At 38.1% G+C, this 26,185-nt stretch overlaps 1 protein-coding gene across 1 annotated transcript in view; it reads left to right on the forward strand.

Annotated features, from left to right (window-relative positions):
* The window catches only part of MALRD1 (MAM and LDL receptor class A domain containing 1), a gene marked incomplete at its 5' end in the record, with an annotated part of 881,642 nt that overhangs the window by 50,520 nt on the left and 804,937 nt on the right, over nucleotides 1-26,185 (forward strand). The window contains 2 exons of the mRNA XM_036760519.1: nucleotides 12,944-13,063; nucleotides 16,859-17,005. Coding sequence (XP_036616414.1) covers nucleotides 12,944-13,063; nucleotides 16,859-17,005 — 267 coding nt within the window. The remainder of the gene's footprint in view (nucleotides 1-12,943; nucleotides 13,064-16,858; nucleotides 17,006-26,185) is intronic.

Below are 26,185 nucleotides of genomic sequence, written 5' to 3' on the forward strand. Positions count from 1 at the left end.
GAAGACTTGTGTGACTCATGACCTTTTAATCATCAACACTGTTTTATGTTTACCTAAACACAACAAAACTTCATGGATGTACCCTTGCAGCAAACATTGGCATTTAATAGACTATGTCATTGTAAGGAGAAGAGATAGACAGAATGTGAGAGGGATGAAGGTGATGTGTGGCACAGAGTGCTGGACTAATCATAGACTTATCCTTTTCAAGCTAAATATTCACATTAAAAAAGTAGCTGCTTTAAGGCAAAATGACTACCAGAAGACTTAATGTCAACAGATTAGAGTACTTCTCTGAGTGGAAACAGTTTGTTGCTAACTTGAAACAAAAGCTAAGATACACAGTTGGCAATAGTAGAGCAGAAAAGGATTGGGCAGCTTTCAGAGATTTGGTGTAAGGCACTGCATCTACTCATCTGGGCTAGAACACTTGCAAACATCAAGACTGATTTGATGAAAATTATGGGTAAATTCAGAAGCTGCTTAATGAAAAACAAGAAATCCACAGGGTTTACCAGCAGTGAAGTTTAGAGAGATGCAAGATTTTTGGCTCAATTAAAAGGCAGATGAAATTCAGTTTTACCCTGATAGTAATAATCCAAAGTGCTTTTATGATGCCCTGAAGGCTATTTATGGGTCAAAAATCCATGGTCCATCTCAAGTACTCATTGTGATAGAGCCATATTGATTAGTGATAAAGACATGATCCTGGAGAGATAGGCTGAACACATCCATAGTGTTTTCAACAGACTGTCATCAATCAATGCTGAAGTCAGTCCCACTCTATCTGAATTTCCAACTGAAGAGGAGGTTTTGAATGCCGTTGGGCTCCTCTCATGTGGCAAAGTGCCTCATGCTGATTCTATTCCAGCTGAGATTTGCAAGACGGAGGGACCACTCCTCATACAAGAGCTGACTGAAATATTCCAGGTTATACATAAAGAGGAGGTTGTCCCCTGGGAATTCAAGGATGCCTCCATTGCCCATCGGTAAAGAAAACAGATTGTCCTGTGACAACCACAGAGAGGTCTCTCTGTTAGCCATTGCTAATAAGATTCTTGCCGGAGTCCTCCTTAATATGCTGATCCTTCACCTGGAAGGTAGTCATTTACCTGAGAGCCAGTGCGGCTTCAGAAAGTGTTGAGGAACAGTTTATATGTTGTTTGCTGCCCACTAACTCCAGGAGAAATGCCAGGAGCAGAATGTAGGTTTGTATACAGCATTCATCCAAGACCTTTGATTCTGTTACTTATGAGGGCTTGTGGAAAATTATGTCAAAATTTGGCTGCTTAGAGAAGTTCATTGTATGTATTGCATGTCAGTTTCATGATGGTATGCTTGCATGGGTTCTGGCTAATGGACGATGTTCTTTCACTTTCCTAGTCACCAATGGAGTGAAGCAAGGCTGTGTGCTTGTTCCCATGCCTTTTAACACAATGATTTCATCAATGTCAGATGCCTTCAATGAGGATGAAAATGGCATCAAGGTCAGCTACTGAACTGATGGAAAATTATTTAACTCAAAAAGGCTACAAGTCAAGACTCAAGTGGAAGGAAAGTTGGTACATGATTTTTTATTCTCAGATGATCGTTCACTCAGTGCAGTCTCTGAAGCTGAGATGCGACAAAATATGTACTGATTTTCCACTGATTGTGTTAATTTTGTCCAAATAACTAACACCAAGAAAACACAGGTTCTCCACCAGCCAGCACCATATCATCCATACATGGAACCATCAGTTACAACAAATGGAGAAATTTTAATACAGTGGTTAAGTTCACTCACTCTGGCAGTATAACTTCCAGGGATGTACACATAGAAGATGAGGTTGATGCATGCATTGCTAGAGATAGCTCAATATTTGGGAGGCTCTGAAGGTAAGTGTGAGAAAGAAGTTTTGGCCTGCCTACCAAACTGAAGGTTTAGAGAGCCATTGTGCTGACCTCATTTTTGTATGCTTGTGAAACATGGACAGTATATATCAGTAGCTTCCCAGGACACTGAATCACTTCCATTTGAATCATCTGAGGAAGATTCTGAAGATCACCTGGCAAGATAAGGTACTGGATACTGAGGAGGTTTTTTGAACTAAACTGCCAAGCATTCAAACTCTGCTGCAGAGAGCGCAACTATAATTGGCTGGCTGTGTTTTTTGAATGCTAGATGTATGTTTGCTTAAAATACTATTTTATGAAAAACTCACACAAGGCAAGCATTCACACTGAGACCAGAGGAAGAGATACAAGGACACTCTCAAGGTCTTTCTGAAGAATATCAGAATCAATTGTGTGAGATAGAAGATGCTGGCAAAGGACTGCTCAGCATGGTGTGCCTATATCAAAAAAGGCTCTATACTCTATGAGTGACTTAAAAGCAACATGGGATGTGCAAATTTAAAGATATCTCCACTCCATACGTTCTTATGGACTATTTGTGCCTGGCCTATGGTAAAGCCTTCCAAGTTTGTATTGGTCTGATCTGCCATAGTAGGACAAACTGCACCTTGACTCCAACCAGGTGTTGCAACAATTCAGCTAGCAGCTGTTGTGGGGATGAAAGACCAACACAAGCCCAACAACAAGAACACTGCCAGCACAGGTTCTTTTGATCTGTTTACTAAGGAAAGTAACATTAAGGGGTTAAAAATTTTACTTTAAACTAACATATACATATAAACTCACTTAGTTCAGGAGTAAAAGGCAGCAGCCTGAACTTCAGAGCAAATACAAACAAATTACAAATATACACAATAGAAACAAACCAAATCACAATTCATAGTTACCAAGAAACCATCAACATCTGGGTTGACAAGTCAGGAAGCTCTCAGAGTAGCTGCCCAGATTCCCATGCCAACACTCCTCCAGGAGTGAAAGCCTCAAGCAAATAGCTCTGTTCTCTCTTTTTATACAATCTTTGGATGTCATCAAACATCATCTGAGCAACCAGAACTTAAGCGCCTACTATTGGCTCTGGTCTTAGCAACTCCCCTTAGGGCCCTGGGGGCTTCACACCCACATCTGCTTAGCACCTAGTAATTAGGGTTTTGCACCTAGTAAGACTCAATCAAAAACACTTAACTAGTTTAGCATTCTAAAACAGCAAAAAAGGTCCCCACTTAATTAATATTATACCAAGCAATGTCATTTTTGTCTTCCTTGAGAACAAAGGATGACAACAATACAAGTAGAAGAGAAAAATCAAAGATCGTACGTGCAAGTCTAGGGCTCATGTATAATTTGTTTTTCTTTTTAAGCATATGTTATGATCAATTTTTAAAGCTGCCTTGTTTGTCTGGTCTTCTTTTAAGCCTTTCCTTCTGTTCTTTCCATTTAAAAAAGAGATGGACTTGATCATATTTTGTCTTAATCTTCTTAGGTCCATGTGAAAAGGAGGTATAAAAAAACTATTTACCTTTGTGTATTGATACTTTTTCTGGAAATCTTTATGTCTCTTTAGAAGTCCGTGTTTTATTTTCCCCTGATTGTGCATTCTGATTGACAGTGATTGACAGATATATGTTGATCAAGCCACATAGATGTTTTTAAATAGTGAAACAAAGTACAGGATCTTTAGCCCATAGAAAAGACGACTGGGATCTAGCAGACAGAGCAGCTTTCTCCAAGTATTTGAAGGGCTTTCATGTTGAAGAAACTTGTTTTGTTTGGCCCCAGAGGACAGTATTAAAAACTAAGGATGGAAGTTGTAAAATGGTAAATATGAGCTCCTTTGTAAAGAAAAAATTCCTGACCATTAGAGCTGTCCCCAAAGTGGAATGGACTGCCTCAGAAGGTAGTGGGCTGTTTCTCAGTGAAGAGTTTCGAGCAAAGGCTGGATGACCACATGCTGGGATGCTTTTTGTAGGGAGGGCAGTCTTGTTCACTCACAGGTTTGACCAGATGGTCTGTGAGGAGTCTTCCAGCTCTTGAGGTTCTGTGATGTTTTAGTTATGAGCTTCAAAAGGAGCACTGCAGTTGGCTGGGCAGAATGCAACTTTTTTTTGGCACTGCTTGAAAAGGAAGTTTTTATTTAGGAAACTTAAACCTTTGACAGCTGGGGGTGGGTACACCATAAACTATTTTTCTTAATATGAATTTTAGTTTAAATATAAAAACATGCCATGCAACATTACTTGTCAATACTTTAAAATATATGATATTTATTCCTTCAAATGTGGGGATTCAGGATGACTAATTCTTCTATCCCATCATTAATGCAAAGGCAGGCTTCTAGAGCACTGAAATCTGGGCTCTAATTAAAAAAAATTAAGTGTGTTATACTTAGTTTAGGCTTTTTTTTTTCTGTCGAAGATGAACATGAAAATCTGTTCTTCCCTGAAGCCATGCATTGTGCTGTTAGCTGAATAAAATTAATCAGAGCCATGCTGTTGCTTTGTTGTACCAAAAATCTGGTGGTGCTTTCAAAATGAGCTGTACTTGTCTCATCTCTCCATTTATCCTTGGAAAAATCCCTTTTCAAACTTAAATGCTTGTTAACAGTCATTAATTAAAAAATTCCCTCTTTGGAGATTGAGCAAAATCTACTTTTTAAAACTTTAGGTAGAACTGTTAAAATCAGTCGGTAAACATTTATTAAGTGCCTATTACATGCCAGATATCCTTCTAAGTGCTAGGGATACAACAAAAGATGAAAAACAGTCTCTGATCTGAAGGAGCTCACAGTCTAATGGTGAAGACAACATGCAAACACTTATGCTTACAAAAAAAGGTATACATAGGATAAATTGGAGATAATCAGGAGAAGGAGGGCATTGGAATCAAGGGGGATCAGAAAAGGCTTTATGTAGAAGATAGGGTTTTAGCTGGGTCTTGAAGGAATCCAGGGAAACCAGAAGATACTGCGGCGGGAGACAATTCCATGCATAGGAAGCAGCCAGAGACAATACCCAATCAGGAGATGGAGTGTCTTGTGTGAGGAACAGAAAGGTGGCCAGTGTCATGAGATTTCAGGGTACATGACGGAGTGGTATAAGGTATAAGAAGGCTTGAAAGGTGAAGAGGGAGCAGATTATTAAGGGTGTAAACAGAGGACTTAATATTTGATTCAAGCAGTGATAGGGAACCATTGGAATCTATTGCGTGTGTGTATGTGTATGTAATATGTGACATGATCAGAGCTATGCTTTTAGATGATCTCTTTGACAGCTGAGTGGGAGTTGTACTCAAGTGGGGAGAGACTTGTGACAGGGAGGCCAACCAGCAGGCTTGGTCTCCCTGCCATTTAACAGAAATTAATAAATTAATTAGAATGTTGTTCATCACACCTAAATATAATTAATAACAAAGAAGTACAAATTCGGGGTCTTCTATGAGATTATGAATTAGGGAAATTCCAATGTAGAAATTCCTTCCTTTGATGCATATTGACAAGTCTATAGCTCTCACCGAGCAGATCTCTGGAAAGCTTGTGAAGCCTATGGACACTTTCTTAGGAATAATGTTTTTAAATGCATAAAATAAAGTACATGGGATTGCCAAGGAGTTAATTATATTGCTATATGGTGATCAAAATACAGAAAAATGTTCACAAACCAGGGTAATTACCCTTGACTTAAAGAGTGACTTAGGGATACTGACAATTTAAGTAACTTGCCTATGTTCAGTCATTTTTCGATTATGTCCTATTCTTCGTGACATCGTTTGGGATTTTCTTGGTAAAGATATTGGAATGGTTTGCCATTTCTTCTCCAGATCTTTTTACATATGAGGAAACTTGAGGCAAACAGAGTTAAGTGATTTGCCTAGGGTCACACAGCTAGTAAGTATCTGAGGTTTGAATTCAGGTCTTCCTGAGTCCAGGCCCAGTGCTCTATCCATGGCTGCCTGTAGTCACACAATTACTACGTATCAGTGGTAGTACTTGAATGCAGGTCTTGCTCAGCTCAGGGCCAGCTCTTTCTCTGCTATGACATGCTATCTCTTGTTGCTTTTCATTGTTAAATATAATTAATAATAAATACCAGTACAGAACTATGAGTTTGGTAGGTGCAATAAATGCTTATTGAATTGAATAATAGTGGTGTATGATCATTTGAATATCCAAGTTGTGAAATATCTGAAGATCAACAGCTTTTATACACTTGGTTGAAACATATAGAGTTTCTCATGTCTGTTCCAATAATTTAAATAAATGCATATCAAGTAATTCCCAGAAGTCAGAGCCACAGGGGTGAGTAATTAAATCTATCAACAAAAGTTAATTGAGTGGCTACTACCTGGCATGCGCTGTGCCAGGATTATCAACAGACAGCTCTAGGGAAAAATAAAACTCTTCAAAATTATAGGACACAAGTTTCAATTGTAAGAATTTCATCCTTCGTTGCTTGTTAGGTTGGGAATTTGGTACCCAAACATCCAGGAAATATATTATCCCAAAATTAAAAGTATAAACTTAAATAAAGTATGTATTCTGATAATAGAATGTAGAGGTTGTGTTTCTTTCTTTTTCTTTTTTAAAACATTTTTATTTAAAGTTTTGAGCTCCAAATTCTATCCCTCCCCTCCCCGCTCCCTGAGACAGTAAGCAATGAGATATAGGTTATACATGTGCAATTATGCATAATATTTCCACATTAGTAATTTTGTACAAGAAGACTTGAATAAAAGAAAAAAATGAAAGTAAAAAATAGCACGCTTCAGCCTGTATTCAAACAATATCAGTTATTTCTCTGGAGGCAGATAGTATGCTTTATCATTTGTCCTTTGGGATTGTTTTGGATCATTGTACTGCTGAGAATAGTCAAGTCATTCACAGTTCTTCATCAAACAATATTATGGTTACTGTGTTCAACATTCTCCTGGTTCTGTTCACTTCACTACACATCAGTTCATGTAAGTCTTTCCAGGTTTTTCTGAAATCATCCTGCTTGTCATTTCTTATAGCACAATTATTATATTCTGTTACAATCACATAAGGCTTGTATTTCTAAAGGAATAAATGTTTTAATTCTTCAGCAGAGAGTTCTTTATCTCTCTTCTATCAAGGGAAGGCAACATGAAGTAGAGAATGAAATGCTGGTCTTGGATTCATAAGATCTGGTTCAGACACTGCCTAGCTATGTGATTCTTCTGGGCAAGTCACTTAACCTTTCTGAAACTCAGTTTCCTTATCTGTAAAATTAAAAGCTTAGACTCAGTGATCTCTAAGGTCCCTTACAGCTCTAAATCTATGATCATATGAAAAGGGATACAGCTATCTTTTTCATTTGAAAAAAAAACCTGACAATGAAGATGTTGACTCTATATAGTTGATTATTTTTCTTGTTATGTTTAGAAAAACAAACACGTTGTTCCATTTGTTTTAATATTCTTTTAAATTCTTTTTTTTAGTGAAATTATGTAATGAATCTTAATTAGGAAAGTAGCTTATTGCATGGATTACTCAATGGTTTCTGGAAGGCTTGAACTTTTGGAAGCAGAGCTAAATTTCAGTTTACAGGATCACATGATGGGAGATCATGTAGTCTTTTTTATGTCTTCACATCATACTCTTCATTAGTGTGCTGGTAAAGATTTAACAATCAGCCCTCTAAAAATGCTTGCACAACATTTAAGTTTAACCAGCATTATTAACATTTTTCCCTATCACTTTATTGTCAACAAAACAATAAATCAAGCCCCAATTTTTAGTGTTTGGCTGTTTTCAAGGGAAAAAGGCTCAAGCTGAAAATCTAACAGCTCTTGTGTGGTGGCTTGAGCTAACTCCAGCATACCTCTGATAACTGCCCAAAATAAAGGAAACTCTGATATCTAGAAATCAATTATTTTTTTTTCTTTTTAACCTGGTAGAGAAACATATTCCATAACTTCATTTTGTAGCTTTTTAAAAGATTACTACAAAGCAATAACTACCAAGACAAGGTCCCTATGAATCTTGAGGGACAGACAAGAGCTTGTCTTCTCAATTCTGCTTTTATAACAAAAGACAGTCACTTATATTTACTGACATTATATGCCCTGGTGATCACACTCTTGTGATCCGTTGCACTAGTCAGTTAGTCAGGGCTGCTCTTTTCTTTTAGAAGACTGTTAGGTCTCCAACAACAAAGCCTCCTAAAGATAATCTAAATCACATTTAGCAATACCTGGCATCTTGCTAAATGGTACCACACCTGATGGAACACAGTATAATAGAGAAGACACTGGCTAGAAAGCCAAGAGGACCTGGGTTGAAATCCAAGCTTTATTACTTACTATGTCAATGACCATGGGCTTTTCTCGGCATCGTATTTTATTCCAACCCAGGGCTCTTATCTCTAGAATATAAACTCCTAGAGAGTATGAATTATTTTGTTCTTTGTATTTACATCCATAGTGACTAGCACCTTGCCAGGCTCTAAATAAATGCTTAACAATTGACTGATCTTGAAAATACTCCTCTTAAAGAAGCGATAGTTTCTGGGTGGGGCAATAAATAACTGATTTGTGGGTATAATAGATGTTGACATAATGTAGTAAAGAACTTTGTAAGTAAAATATTATATCTGTTAATTAACAAGCATTTATTATGCAAATATGTGCTAAGAGCTGGGGATATAGAGAAAGGCAACAACTGGACCTTGTCCCTAAGGAGCTCACATTCCAATTGGGGAGAGAAAATGCAAATAACTATGTGCATACCAATAGAAACAATATAAATGAAAGATTGCCTCAGAGGGGAAGCACTAGCAATGAGGAGGACCAGGAAAGGCCTCTTGCAGGAGATGGGATTCCATCTAAGTTTGATGGAAGCTAGAGAAGCTGGAAGGAGGGGATGAGGAAGGAGAACATTCAAGTCATGGGAGATAACCAGTAAAAAGGCACAGATTAGGTAGATAGTGGACTGTGAGCAAGGACAGTGAGAAGGCACTGTGTCACTGAATCAAAGACTACAGAGAGGCAGTCAAAGTATCAGAAAACTTAGTCAGGGACTAAGGGGAAAACCTAAAAAGAGGGTGTTTATATTTGATCCTGCAGATAATAGGGAGCTACTGGAGTTTATTAAATAGGAGAGGGTGTGATATGGTCAGTCTTGTGCTTTAGGACGATCACTTTGGCAGGTGAGAAGAACATGGATTAAAGTAGAGACTTGAGATTCGATCAACCAGAAGGCTCTTGCAGAGTCTTGGGGTGAGGTTATAAGAGCCTACACAAAGGTGGTAGGTATGTAAGTAGAGAGAAAGTCATATATACAAGAGATGTAAAAGTACACATTACAGGACTTGGACAAATAAGACCAGTAGAGTGAGTTTGAAAGAGGAGTCCAGGATGACAGCAAGATTATAAGGCTAGATGACTGGGAGGACGTTTGTACCCTAAATAGTAAGTAAAAAAAAATGGGAAGAGTGGAAGAATTTGGGAAAGTAGGGCAATATAATGAGTGGAATTTAGACAATTTGCACTTGAGATATCCAAAAGGCAGTTGATGATGAGAGATGAGCTCGGGAGAAAGTTCAAGATGGTTTTATAGATATACAAGTCATCTACATAGATATGCAGCTCCCTGTGGGAGCTAATGAGATCACCAAATGAAGTAATTTAGAGTGAGAAGAAAAAAGGGCTCCACATAGATCCTTGGGAGACAAAAATATTTAGTGGCTATGACCTGGATGAAGATCCAGAAAAGGTGACTTAGAAGGAGTGACCAGGTAGGTAGGAAAATAACCAAGAGAAAACAAGACTAAAAACCTAGAGGGTAGAGAGTATTCAAGAGAAGAGACAGATCAACAGTGTCAAAGGCTGATAAGAGGTTAAAAAAGAGGAGTCAGAAAAAAGCCATTAAATTTATCAATTAAGATGTAATTGATAACCTTATCAAGACATTTCATTTGAATGATGAGGTTGGAAGTTAGATATCATGGGGTTTATAATTGAGAAGAGAAAACAGGAAGAGAGTGTAGAAGGAGTTTAGCTATAAAAAGAGAAGAGATATGGTATGATAGCTAGTGTGGATGAGATGAAGTGAAGGTTTGGATTTTTTTTTTTGAAGGAGAATGTAAGGGTGCATTTGTAGGCACCAGAGAAGCAGCCAATAGTCAGTGACAGAAGATTAGTGAGAGCCTGGGGATGACAGAAGGAGCAATGTACCGGAGAAGATAGTATAGAAATGCCATGATGATGATGGTGCCTGTGGTGGTGGCAGTAATAGAACAAACTCCCAAATGCAGATATATCACACTACTATAACATAGGGTTCTGAGATTTGGGCCCTGAGCTGTCATCATATCTGGACTTTTGGCCAGGTTCATATTACCTGTCTCTGTAAGATAAGATTTTCAATGTGGCCATGTTCCAGGAACTGCTGCCACAAAGTCTGAGATGTTGGCATTGCCTCAGACTGGTCATGGCTGACAAATGGAGGATTTTTAGAAACTGCAAAGGAATTTTCCACAGCAGCTCTTGGTGAAAAGTGAGAAAGATAGTCAGAAGTTTGGCCAGGTATTGACAGCACTTTGTGATAGTGGAATCTGAAACTGTTCCATATCTTTTTAAGGAGTAGGGAGAGGAAATAGCTTTGTCTCCTTCTCTTAGAATATAAACTCTTTGCAATCAGAGATTGTTTTATTTATTCCTCCTTTCAAAGGAAGTGCATCCCTGAAATGTTCTGGCCATTTAACATTCAAATATGGGCCTATAGTCTTTGTTCTACAGATGGAAGCCTACTCTATATCTGTTGTGACCATACTGTTCCAGCAGTTCACCAATGCAGAAGTTCCCTTCCTATTTACTTCATGCCAATTAACACAACTTCATTTTTAATTCCACACAATTTGTGCTTAACTACTTCACTATTTTTATTTACAGTAATTTCCATCTTTTGACTTGCATGAGCAGTGACAAATTAGAGAGATAAAGTACACTATTCAATTGAACTATGGCCAATACTTAATTATGTAGCTCTAGGGGCCACAGATTTGTAGCTATTATATGAAGTAACGAAAATTATGGGTTTAATTGTTTCATGGTAATTGTTATTGTACAATTTTTGGATCATTTATTGCCAACCCTCCCTCAATTGCATATGCTATTTTATTTCTAGTGGATCCTACATTTCAAAGGATTTGCATATTCATAGTCTGCAAACTCCTATTAGGAGAAACCAGATTATGTATGCATCCATAATTCATTTTCATAACCAATTACTTTAGTTTTTATCACAAACATATGAATAGATAAATAGGTCTTCTCTATTCAGCCATAGATGACTGGAGTTACCCTTAAAACTCTTGATCTATATTAGGTTCTATTTACCTTTAGAATACTGTATAATAAGCCTTCAATTGATGGGTTCTTGTTTCAATTCCAAAGCTAGACTGGAGGTCCTACGTCTCTTCAAACCTCCAAGTAACTGAGCCTCATGAGTCTCCAACGGGACCTGATCTTCAATGAAGAGATGTGTCAGCTGGGGCTACTATTGTTACTAGCACAAATACAGATCTCCTGGTCTCTGAGATTTGTCAGTGGAAGCTCTCAGAGAATTGTAGAACTTATCTTACTGTCCCAGTGGGAGCTACACCTTAAGTTGCTGGATGGGGTAGAGGAAATAAACAGGTAGAAATAATAGTGAGAGAACATCAAAAGAACATCCTCATGGTTTCATGATATGGTCAAGTTTGGCCACAGAGAAAGGAAACAATCCTATGGATGGAATGACTAAAGGTGCCCTGTGGTGCATTGGATCATGGTGATTTCTTTGATGTTATTGACAATGCTTCTTCCTTTCTCTAGAGAAGGCTAGTATCAAAACACACAGTCTGTATTAGGGAATATTAGAAGAAGATAAAGATAATAAAGAGAAAAAAAAACCTTATACAAAAGATTCATGTTGGAAGTATATGTCACAGCATCATGGTGAGGAGTAGTAGAATAGTATCAAGAATGCCAGATGTGGAGTCAGAAATTCTTTGTTTGAATATAGGGTCAATCCATGTGTTACTATCTGTATGATTTTGTCCAATACACTTAACCTCTCTTGGCCTCTAATTCAGTCATAGTTTGAAGCCTGGCTCTGCCATTTATTACCTCTATGATTTTGGAAAGTTTCCTTAGGCTCTCTGAGCCTTGGCTTCCTCATCTGTAAATTGAAGATGTTGAACTCCATAGCCTCTGGGACCCTTTAGAGCTCAAGTGATCATTTTATGATCCTAGGATCCATAAAAGTAGGAACCTGGACCAAATGAACTCCAAGGCTCTTTCCAGATCTAAATTCTATTGCCCATTAGGGTTAATTTTTGAAGGTTAATCCAGTAATCATAACTAGGAGGGTATACCATTGAAGAGAAAAAATAAAAAAACAAAATCATGAGCATCCTTTTTGTTTAGACAATTATAGATAATGGCCACCCATTCAGAAAGAACTCTCTCTTTCATCTCCTCCCTTAACTATAAACATCATTTAATCACAATAGTATTGATTTTTGAATAATCCATTGATGAAACTATTCTCAGATATTGTGATAATTAGCTTGAGCCAGAGGAAGGAGTGTTTCTGGGGAACAGAGAAATGGGTAACAGAATTACGGATCTGGACTTAGAAGCAATTTTAGAGGTTATCTGGTCCAATCCATTTATTACATAGATGAAGAAACTGAGTCCCAAAGATGTTAAATGATTTTCCTAAGGTCACATGGTGGTCAAACTAGCATTTGAACCAGGGTCCTTGGACTCCAATCTAGCACTCTTTCCATTTTTCCATCTGGCTCTTCTAATTTCTCTCTCTAAACTTGTTCGCAGTGTAGACAATGAGTTTCTCCAAGCTTAGTTTCTTTTCCTGGCCTAGCTAAGAGATTTGCTTAAAAAAATAGAGATTGAGCATTGTGGAGAGAAGGGCATCCTCCTGGACAGTTGGATAACTTTTTTCTGAAAGAAAAGTAAATGCTGTCCTCCCAAGTTCTTTAGACTTTGCACATAATAATCACATTTCACTTTTTGCTAATCTTTTTAACAGGTGAAATCTTACCATGTCAAGAAAGATTGAATACCTGTGATTGGACACACCAGCCAGATACAAGTCTGTGCTGTGATGAAAATGGCTTTGACCATGAGGTTGCAAATGAAAAATCCTGCTGTAAGTGGTAAAGTAGAGAGACTGCCTGGGCCCCTCCTTGATTGGTGAATATTGTGTAATCATTGCTTTTCTGGGAGGGTGGCAGTTCATAGAACTCAGGGCACAATAAGAATGCTTATTAGTTAATTTCCCTTCTACACGAAAATTATTACTCAATTTCTATCTAGATAGTGATAGCTTGCTAGATACTGATAGCCCAAGGTATTGCCATATTATTCAGAAAAAAGATCTCATTAAAACTATCTTTATTTAATAAAAGAAAATTCAGTAGCACATTGTAACAACAATGTTGCTAGAAACTGTTGTGGGGGTGAAAGACCAATAACACCAGCACGTAGAAGGGCTGCTAGCACAGGTTCTTTGATCTGCTTTTCTAAGGAAAGCAACTTTAAGGGGTTAACAATCTCACTTTAATTAAACATACATGTACCATTCACTTAGTTCAAGAAGAAAAGCCAGCACCCTGAACTTCAGAGCAAATACAAACAGAAATTACAAGCATACATTATATAAACAGAGCAAACACACACAGAAATCAGCACGCAGTCCTTTATCTGTCTGACAGGAGAATTACATAGTTACCAGAGAAGCACCAAAGTTTTCAAACTCTGGGGGATCCAGCAGCTACCCAGAGTTTCATCTTGTCAAATCACATGACACTCTTCCAGTGAGTGAGAGCCCCAAACAAAATGCCAACCTCAGAGTTTATATACACTTCTTCAGGATCAAAGGGCATCACAACCATGTGACTCAAAACCATGTGAACTAGGCTTTCTTGTTTCTTGTCAAAGACTCTTGATTCAATCAAAGAAACAAAAGACAAGGAATAGTCCACTTTGCTTGCCTTTACATTTGAAAGGCAAGACTCATCAAAGGTACTTGATTACCTTAGCATTCTAAAAAAGAAAACAAAAAATCCCACCCTAATTACCATAACACACATATAGTAGGTATTTAATATTTATGAATTTGATTCTTAAAATTCACAAGGTTTCATTAAAATTAAATCATTTATGGTTGTGTGATAAAGTTGGTAGAGGGGGTGACCTTGAAATCACAAAGACCTAGGTTCAGTTTCTATTTCTGGTACATACTGGGTGTGTGACCATGGGCAAGTCATTTTATTTCTCAGTGCCCCAGGAAATTGTCTTAAGATTGGAATTCTTAACCTGGGGTCAGAAAACTTTTTTTTTTCAACATAAGTTTCCTTTATAATCCTATAATTTTACTTTATGCATTTATATACATTATATCTGAGAAGGTTTCTCCAGGCTTTACCAGACTGCCAAAAGGCCCTGTGACACAAACATGTTTAAAAACCCAAATTGCTAATTTGTGTCAGAGGAAATGGGGGGGCATTCGTTTACCCATGAAATCATAGGTCAAAGTACTGCCAACCCATCTACAAAATACATGGAAACACATAATACTCTATCTCTTTGCAGCAGAGTGATAGGACTCCATTTAATAAACAGGAGAATTGAGGTGAGGCTGGGTGGGCTTTGCATGCTCTGCCATCTGAAGGTCGGCTTATACTTCTTTTTTCTATTTTCCTTCCTGTCAAAATTGGTACCAAGTCAGAGATGGGTAGCAGAATTTTAACTGGGATTTGAGAGAGAGGGGAGCCCAATCCAAATGACATCTCTAGTCTGGGCTGTTTGATTGAAAATCTCTCTACCCTACCCCACTTTTCTTGTGTACTCTGCACTGTCACCTTCTCACCATCTTATTCCTTGACCATCAAATGGAATGAGGCTGTCCTAGAACCTGGGGTAAGCCATAGGTTGGATAGGAGGGGGAGTAGTGATTCTCACTGTCTTCTAGTGGCTTAGATTTTGGAAAAGAGAGAAGGTGCTCACAGTCTTCTTCATTTTCACCACCTTTGAGTGGCCTCCTCTTGTCTGTGCTTTGCCTTTGGAGTTCAGTTTTCTTTCCAGTTTGCTTGCTCTGGTCCCCAGTTTCTCAGGGACAGGTCTATTATTCCCCTCACCCCAAGTTTTTCAGCCACCTGGGTTTGGAGGTACTCCTTTTCTCTACTAGCTACTTCTCCCTGAGTTCAAGGATTCGGTTATTAATAGAGAGGAAAAAAACATTATATAGCCCCTTCTAGGTGCCAGGCACTGTGCTAAGTGCTTTTTACAAATATTATTTCATTTGATACTACCTTGTTTCATTTAACCACATGACACAGGGTTAGCTTTTACAAAGGAATATTTACTTCTAAGATATAGCCAGAACGAACATACATTTTTCCTGACACATTTGCGATAACTCTTCCTTTACCAGCTCAGTCTCTTAGGTATAGGGGAAGAGATTAGGCTGACAATTTATCTCAGTTACTTTGGTTCTACCAACTTCAAGTCCAAAGCCTTTATCATAGCCTGGCTTCTGCTGGGCTGGACTCCCAAATGTCACTGTCTAAGGATAATTGCTTTCTGCTCCTAAAAGCCTCAGTACTGGGCTGACTGTAACACCTGACTTGTATTCCTGGACTCCCTGATTCCCAAGGCTCATATCAGAGAGACCCATTACCTAAAGCTAGAAGGAAAAAGAATGAACCAAAAGGCTGAAGACTCATGCAGGCAGGCAACAAAGTATTTCTATAGTGTTTATGATATGCTGGGGATACAAATAAACATAAACAAAAAAGAAAAAAAGACAGCCCCTGCCCTCATGGAGCTTAGCTTCTAGTGGAGTAAGACAAGCTATAAAAGGGAGCTGAAAAGCCCCCAAGGAGGGCAAGGAGGTGAAGTCTGGAGATTCAGAAGCATGCCAGGGAGGGAAATGAAGGACAACTGTCTTAGGAACCTCCCCAAAACAGAGGACCAAGAAGGAACTCTTTAGTGGGAGAAACAGTACTGAAGGGAAGAAAGTTCTAGAGTGAGAAGACCCAAGGTACTCAGGAAAGTTCCAGGTGCATGGGGGGAGGGAGGCAATTTGGCTTGGGAGATGGAGAAGTAACTCCTAAACCTAATCCTCTTATGGATGGCAAGCCATGGTTCTACTCCCTCTAAGAGGAATGCATTAAAAGTCCCTAACTCATGATGATTCAGATGTTTTGAAGAAACTGATAGTTTGGGCTATGCAACCAATAGAAAAGATTCCTCCCAACTAGGTGGTAGGACATTGCAGAATGTTCAAACATGGTTTTTCAGTCTCCCAAAAATAATTACCGAGGGCCTTTCACAGGGATAACACTATCTTAGGTAGTCTAGAAATGTAACAGACCTCCTTGTTATATGCACTGGCTATCATCCAGCTATGCAGTATTGCTGGTTCCCATGTTCACATATCCTCTGCCTCTCCACCACCTACCATGCTGTCCTCCCTCACTCCCACTCCTACTCTTATCATCCCCCAATCTTCACAGAGTTTGAGGGACCCTTAATTGATACAGTGGAGATTTACTAGCTTACTAAACAGTGAATCTATTTGGGAGGCAGGGGCCCAGGGGATTTGCCCCCACCTTTTCTAGAGCTTCACTTTCTATGAATGTCCCCCACTCCTCGCCCTCAGATTAAGGCATCTCAGAACCTCTGGACACAGGAGAGAAGATATCCTTCTTAGGATGATGGTGACCTAGAACATGGAACAATTAAGGGAAGGAGGTCCAGAAGAGAAGGCAGAAGGAGTGGCCCCATGTTGTCACGGGTAGTAACTTAACAATAAATTGCTTAAAAACAATTCTGAGTAATCAGACACAAAGTAGTTTACCCAAGTTGAATCATGAGAGAATTAGGCGTAGGATTCTTTGTTGTTCCCTCATAAAAAGCAGAGCTTTTTCTCCCCCTGTAGCATGTCAGTTTTGTGGATTTGAGTCTGATATGTGTGGATGGAGTTCTGCAACATCTGCCAAAGAAATTTCCTGGGTGCGTACAAAAGCAAGAGAGAAACTAGGGTTTAAATCAGCACCTCTGAGGGACCACAGTGGTGATACGGAAGGTAAGGAAAGAAGGACGTTGTTTTGTGTTAGTCTTAGGAATGTGTTTTTATTGCAGGAATATTAGAAAATGCCACTGGGTGTTTTGATGGAAATACTATGTGTTAAAAAGGTTGAGATTGGTACCATAGCTATAGTCTGAACACTTTAAGGATAGTGATTTCTTCAGCAAGGGTCCTTCTTCCACAGATACATGTGGCAAATCATCTAAAGTAAACCAATGGTGTCAAACTCAAATAGAAATGAATCTCTGCTGCTTGCATATTGATTAAGAAAACTGCAAATTAGCATTGCCTCTGTTGTATTTTCATTTATTTATATTGGATTTTTATAATTCCCAATTACATTTTAATCTGGTGGGAATTAACAGCCCAAGGATAGGAAGTTTGTCACTTCTAAACCACAGGTTCTTAACCTGGGAGCCAAGGAACCCCAAGGAAGTGTGTGAATACATTTCAAAGGCTCTGTACACTTGGGTGTGGGAAAAATTACCTCTTTATTTTCACTAACCTCTAATCAAAATTGATGCTTTTCTGTAATTATTTAAAAAATATGATTCTGAGCAGAGGTCCATAGATTTCACCAGTCTATTGATGGGCTCAGTGATACAAAGAATGTTAAGACCTTTGCTCTAACCTGCTGTGAATAGTTTTGACCTTGCTCTAAATTGCTGTGAGTGGTATTGGTTTGCGGCATTTATGACTAGAGGCCAAAAAGAATTCGTTAGCTAGTGGCCAACCTTCTAGTCATGCGCTTCTCTAAAGTAGGCTAGTTTGGATAATAGATACCAAATCCATCATGGGATTTGTACGTGAAGCCCTTCCAGACATTTAAAGTTTCTTTTCAACTGGCCTTCAAGAGCCCAGGATTACCCATGTGAGGCTTTGGAGCAGGACTTGAATGAAAATGTCTTTCTACTTATTAGAAACTGGTAGAAAGGTATCTCTTCCCTAGATGTTTAGAGATTGAGTTACCCTGGATTATATTTTTACTAGCCTAGTTTTTATTATTTTATTAATGCCAGAAAAAAGATTATACTCAGTGACAGACTTGAAAAAAGACAGAAGCCATTTTGTATTCTACTTCCTTATCCTCCCTGTCATTGCAGTACTGTTAGTGAGTTGTTTTTCCTGCTCCACCCTGCCTCCCTCCTCCAGTCTCTAACCTCTAATCACCATCTGCCAGTGTACTCTGATCACATTTATTGAATTCCCATTATTATCAACACTATGCTATGTACTGTGGGAGATAGAGGAAAACACATTGCATATGCCATTAAAGTAATCCCAAAGCATTAGGAACAATGACAGCAAAAAAGCTAAATATTCTCCTTGATTCCTGAAAGTACTATTAGTGTTGTGAGTGTTTGAGTAAAGGAGGCAGATGTGGGTTTTAGTCCTGGATCTATTACTAAAAATTCTTCATGGTCCAAGCAAATTGTTAAACTTTTCTAGGCTTAGTACCCCAATAAGGCCTAATAGTACCCAACTTATTTATATCAGCTACATGAAGTAAATTAAAATATGTGAAGGTTTTGGAAAAAATGAAGTGCCATACAGTGTCAAGATGAAATTCATTTCGAATTAATAATACTTATTAAGTGTCTACTATTTATGAGGTACTGTGCTACACAGTGAGGACACAGAGAAGAAAACAACAGTTTCTACTCTCAAAGATCTTACAATCTAATAATTATTGTATTCTGATATACAAAGAAGTATTTTAATAGGTAGAATGTGATGAGAGTAAAGAAGATCAAAGAAAATACCAAAAGAAAAAGAAAGAAAAAGAAACCTTTTGAAGAAGAACAGGTCATGATCAATTGGGGAAAATGAGGGGAATCTTCATGAAGGATATAGGGCCTGAGCTGGATTTTGTGGAAAAAGAATTGAAATAGATAGAAATAAAGAGGGAACATATTAAGGCATGGTGGGTAACTGTACAAAGGCATATACATGGCAGAGTGCAGAACAAGATCAGGGGACAGCTGGTCCAGTTTGGTTAGAACGTAGCAGAGTACACAAAGGGCAGGGAAAGTAGCATCAAATATGTTAGATCTTTTTCTAGGTTTAACCCAGATCAAGGAGAACCATAAATATCAGGCTGAAAGGTTTTAATTCTAGCACAGAGATAGGAGAGAGACATTGAAGATGATGGCTGCTGATGTTACTATTTTTATTATAATCATCAACCAATCAACCATAAAGCGTTTTGTCCACTTTATGCCAAGCACCATGCCAGGCACTGGAGATACAAGTATGAGTCAAACAATCTCTAGTCATGAGGAGCTTATACTCAGCATCATTATTTTAAACCTGGACAATCAAATGAGATGGACAAGGGATTTCTATTTTATGTTTTATCTGAATTGTATTCAGCTTCAGAGAATATTGTTATTGGCAATGATAGGAGCACCACCCTATTTGGACCTGGCTACCTCAGTATGCTGTGTCCTCTTTTTGGAAGTGGTGGTGATACTGAAGAAGGTGAAATCAGGAAGAGAGGCTGAGTCAGACCACCCACATAGAGAAGAAATTTGTGCTGGATTTTAAAGGCACACAGGGATCAGTTTTCAGAGTTTCTCAAAGAGGGAGAAGATTCCAAAAGAATGAAAAAAGATGACACTCTTACAAAAAGAAAAAGAAGATACAATGGGAACACATTTGTATCTACAGACCTCTAGGCCTACTTTCTCATCACTCTAAAATCTTTAGGAAATTCCTCCATGCATATATCAAGGGTATTGTGAATAAAATCACTAGAAGGGAATAGTTAGGCTTCCCCAAATGATTTTCTTCTACAATCCATGTTCCCACTATTGTATCCTAACTAAGAAGTAGGGGAAATTCAAGATTTGGCCTCCATAGATAGCTGTTAATTTAAAAAAAATCAGTTGGCTCAGTAGACAATATTGCAGTCTCTCATCCAACAACATGTCCTTCTCATATATGTTAAAATAATAGAGGATTCTTTAGTGGTGTGTCAATTACTTGGCATAAGCAGTTATTGTGATATACTTTCATTTTTTCACAGCATTGGTGCTTCTGTTGATGAGAGGCTAACTCAGAGCATATTGTCTTTACCAGATGAAGTCATATGGAGCTTTATCACCCACTTTAATTTACTTACCTGTTGAGAGCTGGATTTTATGCCATGTACAAGTGTCTCACTGTTCTCTCTTTGTTGTTATTTTTAATTTTGTGGCTTTTAAGCATGGATATCACTCCAAGGACATAAGCCAAAGTTGAGGCACTTAAAGAGCACATTCCAGGGACTCTTGGAGACATTGAAGTAGCTGTTGGTGTGGGGAAGTGAATCATTTTAAGGATCACTCAAGTCCCAAATGGAACAAGATCAGTCAGACTGACTGAAGCTCAAAAGAAAGTACAGTTGTGAACATAAGAATATTGTCAAGAACTGACAAAATATTTCTGCAAAACAGCTGAATTTACCCTCTGAAAACAAGCAGAAGGCTTTATTGTTTCTTTAACAAAATAGCTTGGTTTTCTTGAAGGTGGAAGACCACAAGGAGACCAGTTTGAAGAAAAAAAGTTAATAAACATTTCAATGAAGAACAAAATACTTGTCACAGCCAAGACAGTACAAATACTGAAGTATCAAAAACTAGAAAGAAGGACGTCTTTATTCATAGAACTCATTTTTTCAGGAATGTTTATACAAAACCATTTGATCAAAAGAAAACCACAAGTTGTTCTTACATCTTTCTCAGCCTCTTCTCTTTCAGATTTATTGTTCTGCTAACATATCACTTACCATAATCATCAATTCTTTTATCATGTTCTAGTGTGACCTTTATCCAGGCTAGCTTCCTATTACTTTCTCCATGTATTAACACTCTGTCGAGTCAATCAATTAACCAACAAGCATTTATTAAGTATCTGCTCTGTGCCAGGAACTGTGTTTGGCATCTAGAATGTCAAAATTCTGATGCCCTAAATGCCCCAACTAATTACTTTTTCTCAGCCTCTGACTGTTTTTCTCTCTGTCTGTTCATCTAGGTCGCTATGTCCTGTGATTTTATGGGGGACAAGAAATCATAGGTCTTTTTTGATGGTGGAGAGTCCAAATGGTGGATGGTTAGATTTTCCAAATGCTTCTTTTTTTATAGACCAAGGACTGAACCTCAGAACACTTCAAAGACTCCTCAGTGAAACTTATACTCATTTGAAAGAGATTGATCTAACCAACCATCCTGGTTGAGCTTTATAACCTGAGTTCTGAAAACTTAGAAAAAAATTTTGGGTATTTTTGTATTTGTATTTGAAATACTTGTATATTGTATTTATGTATTAAATACTTGTATTTCAATATGATTAGTTTCCCTTGTAATCCTATGTATTTGATTTGATGCAGTGAAAAGCCATTGCTCTAGGAAGTGGTCCATAGGCTTCACCAGACTGAAAAGGGGTCCACAATATTAAAAAGTTAAAAAATCTTCTTGAATAAAGTCCTCTAGCATATTTTGGGTAAACCCTTCACGGAGGATTTGTGGAGAGATATGGACAAGAATTGCATAGGAGCACAAGGTATAGATCTGCCCCAAAGGAGGAGGCATCTGGCTTGATGGGGTCATAAGTCATAGAACTGCAGAATTCTAGAATCAGAAGGGTTCTTAGAGGTCATGCTTTCCAACCTGTGCCTGAGAAAGAATCCATTCTACAGCAGCTGTGACAAATGGTGTACTTAAAGACCTCGAGTGATAAGGAGCCCATGACATCCGGAAGCAGCTCATTCAATTTTTAGGCAGTTTTAGTTGTCAGTAAATTTTCCTTCACTGCAAGTTGAACTTTAACCCTTAGCAATACCTTAGTTCTGCCCCCCAGGGCCAAGGATGTAAGAATACAGATGTATCGATCTATGTGAGAAGCCAGAATACACTGCTCCTCACTGAAACATCAATAGTGTCTTTTACTCTGTGACTACTAAATCATATGTCAGAAGAAAGCAGTCACTACTCTTCAGTGATACCTTTTTGCTTGTCTCGATGTGAGAAAAGGGATTTTTCATTAAAAAATGAATGTTTTGTGGTGTCTACATATTTTTTTAGGAAAGGGAGTTAGAGCATCTTTATTAAAGGAAAAGTATTAAATAATATTTAGTAGATACTAGTCTTCTAAATTATATTGACCTGTCTCAATTACTGTGTTTTGCATGTTCATTTAAAGAAGAATCTGAGAGTTTTCAAAAGCATAGAAAAATTGAAGTGACTTTCATTAGTACTATTTCTAAAGGAGATTAATTGGGATTTAACTTCTGCTTTCGAATGCAATTTTTCCTGCCATAAATTTGGAAGAAAGACTAATTAAGTTATGAAATCATGAGGAAATCAGAATTTCCCCCCAAAATGTGGTTGTGCTACTATTACTCAGAAAAATAAAAAAACAAAAAGATGAGAAGATTATACAAAACAGCACAGGGAGATCATATGTAGGAAGGAGATACTATGCAATCGACTATATTTTAAATTTATCCAAATTTATTTTAATTTTCCACTTTTCTTCTATCTGCAATTTTTATAGCATGTAATCCTCCCAGTAGATAGGGTGCCAGGCCTGGAGTAAGGAAGACTCATCTTCCAGAATTAAAATGTGGCCTAAGACACTTACTGGCCATGTGACCCTGGCCAAGTCACTTCATCCTGTTTGCCTCAGTTTTCTCATCTCTGAAATGAACTAGAGAAGGAAATGTCAAACCTCTCCAGTATCTTTGCCAAGAAAACCCCAAATGAGATCACCAAGCACTGGACATGACTGACCAACAAGCCCTCTTACACATCTCTTCCTTCCTGATACTTTCTTCACTGTCACCTGTGACATTTTTCACTCATTCATCTTCCTATTTTCATGTGCACATTATGTAGAAAACAGGCTGCTGAATTTGAAGTTAGGAAGACCTGAGTTTGAAAGCTGTCTGATTCTGAATAGCTGTGTAACCTTGGCCAAGTTATTTAACCCTTCTGAGTGTCAGTTTACTCATCTATAAAATGGAGCTATTATACTTGTAGTATCTGCTACATAAACAGAGTTGTTTTGAGGATTGAACGAAATAAATATGTTATTGACTATCTGAATGTCCCTTCCCAGCCCTCTTCTCTTGTTCATATATTGCTTTCAGTCTCACAAATCTCTGTCCTTCTCTCTTCTTTCTTGATCCAGTGTTTAGCACAATGTGTGGCATACAGTAAATGCTTAATAAATGTTTATTCATTGACTCATCTACTTGCATGGCTTCTATTATCAACCATATACAGAGCTACACCTCCAGCCCCGAATGCTCAAACCCCTCCGAGCCCTGCTTCTGCTCTGCAGCTGCTTTCTGTATATCTCTACTTGGATGTCCCATCAGCACCGTTAATGCTCTATCTCAGTTGTAACTTCTTTGACCTTCTCCCCACAATTTGCCTCTCCTTTACCAACTACATTCAGCCACATGCCAAGTCCTATCAATTCCAAATCTATCATTTCCCTCTGCCTCATCCCTGTATTTAGATTCCTCAGCTATGTCCCCAACTCAAGTTCATTCTTATTCCTAATTAGTCTCCAGGCTCCATCCTCTTCATTCTCCAAATCACAACACAGCTGCCAAAACCATTTTCCCTAAGGCAGAGATCTGACTGTGATTCACCCCTGCTCAGACATTTTTGATAAAATATACTTTCACCTGGCGTTTAAGATCCCCAAGCTATATGCCACAACCTGGTTTCCAGGCTTATTTGACCCTGTTGCCTTCACGCATTCTCTGTATTCTAGACAAATGGGATTCTTTGTTGTTGCCTGAGCTCAACCTGGCCTCTCCAGCTTCTCTGCGGTTTTATAGGATTTTATCTACTTGGAATGAAACCCCTCTTCCATCCTTGCCTGTTCAAATCACTCTTCCTTTAAGGGCTAAGTCAGTGGTTACCTTTGCCATGAAGCTTTCCCTGGTCTCACTACCTGGAAGCAATCTCTTCCTGCTTGTATTTTCTTATGACATTTTGCTCCTCTATTGCTCATAAAACAATCTTCCTTTTGTCACACTTCACTGTGTATGTTAGATTTTAGTAAGCTCCTTAATCATAGCTAACATTTATATACAGCTTACTATGTGCCAGGCACTGTGCTAAGTGCTTTATAATTAATATTCTATTTGATCCTCAAAACAGCACTGGGAGGTAAGTGCTATTATTATCCCCATTTTACAAATAAGGAAAACAAGGCAGACAGAAGTAAAGTGACTTCCCCCAGGATTGCACAGCTAGCAAGTATCTGAGGCTAGATTTGAACTTGGGTCTTCCTGGAACTAGGCCCAGTGCTCTAGGTAGGCACTCTGCTGCCACCTACCTCAAGGATAGGGACTGTGTTGGTTTTCATCTCTCTGTCTCCAATGCGTGCACAATGCCTTTCATTCTATAGATAATATGTTTGTTGGATTGCAGTTAATATGTTCTGTGATGGAAAGGGCATACTGGGCTTGGAGACAGAAGACATGGGCGGCTTGTGTCCTCATTAGCTCTGTAGCCAAGCGGAGATCTTTTCAACTTTCTGGGCTTCTGTTTCCTTATATGTAAACTCAGATGTCTGTGTTTTGGATTCAAAATTCATCACTTAATTTTCTTTTTATAACTTTGTGTAAACTGTTTGATTTCATTTCCTTCTTCATGCTTTCTCTAAATCTGTATTGTTCTTAATCTTGCACGCAATGACCAGAGCCATCTTTTTTGTTTGTTTGTTTGTCTTTGTTTTCACAACTCTAAGTCTATTAAGCAATTTTTTATCTCTGTAAACAGCCCTTATTTCTGCTTCAGTGGAATTTCAAACTGTGCTGCCTGGTTCTTACCTCTTGATCTTAAAAAGGAAATAAACCATGCCTCTATTTCCAAAGTATTCTTCAGCATAGACTTTATGGAGATTTTATTGACAAAGAAATTGGGAGTAGGATAATATAGTTTAAGTTGCCTGAAATGATTTAAGATATTTTGTTACAGCTTTAAAAAAATATATCTTCTACATTAAAAGAATTTGTTACTTTGCAGAATTCCTCTATATCTTTTACTTCTTTCATTTCAATAAAAGAAACTTTCCTTATCTAATATCTATTCCTGAGAACTCATTTGCTTGGTTTTCTTGCAATGTGACTAAATAAATATCTCAAGTTGGCCTGAGTTTTACATTTATGTACTGTTTTTTTTTTGTTTTAGTGGATCAAACTGTGTAGGTATTAAGCATCTAACTTTCTTTTCCTTTCCCTGTATGTGTACAAAATTCTGGCTCAGTCTAACAGCTCTATCCCCACTTGATAGAAATCTGGATTATTGTCTTGCCTGCTGTCATCACATTTTAGAAGACTTTGTCACTCCTCCTTGCTATTCATTAAGTAACACTGCTTATTAGCCTCCCTTTTCTTTGTTCTCCCTTTTCAATCTTCTCTGGCCATTTTCTTTTTTCTTGATAAACTGTCTGCTTTTATGCCTCATTGTCGCCTTCTTGCCAGAATTGTATCTTCTATCGAACAAAGGGAGCACCCTATAGTTTGGCTGGCCTCAAAGGAATGAGCTAGCACAGTGAATTAAATGATAATTTCAAATCATCAGCCTCTTATAAAATACAGTTATTATATTTGAGTGCTTGTTATTATGTAGTCATAAATGTGTGGAGGATATAACACTCACATCATCTGTATACTAAAGTATCTGATAGGGTTAAAATGGAATTTCAGCTAAGATTTTCAATTCATTTAGTAGCTACAGCATACAGTGAGCCCTCCTCTCTTTTGTACTTTTGGCAAGACTCAAGTGATGTATTGCAAAGAGGAGAGACTAAAGAAAATATGTCATTGGTCCTCATTTTCCATTATTAACACTGCATGTCCATTCTATCCCTTAATGTTTTCATTGATTTGGCATGTAGGTGGTACAGAAGTTAGTGTCTTGGGCTTGCACATGAGTACAAATCCTAGCTGTGTGGCCCTGGGGCAAGTCACTCAATCGCCCTCACTCTGTTTAGGAATTGGACTGCTAATGTCCCTTCCAGCTTTCTGTGTATGATTATGCATCTTTTATATGTGACTGGATGGGCTACTCTCTCCCTGAGTGTAACCAGGTTGAAAAAAAAATCTTTTCTGATTCCTGGCTTTGTGGTTGTTGTCTGGACCACATTTTCATTGGTGTTGAGAATTCTTGGCAG

Source organism: Trichosurus vulpecula, chromosome 5, assembly GCF_011100635.1.
Source record: "Trichosurus vulpecula isolate mTriVul1 chromosome 5, mTriVul1.pri, whole genome shotgun sequence".
In the NCBI taxonomy this organism is placed as follows: Eukaryota; Metazoa; Chordata; class Mammalia; order Diprotodontia; family Phalangeridae; genus Trichosurus; species Trichosurus vulpecula.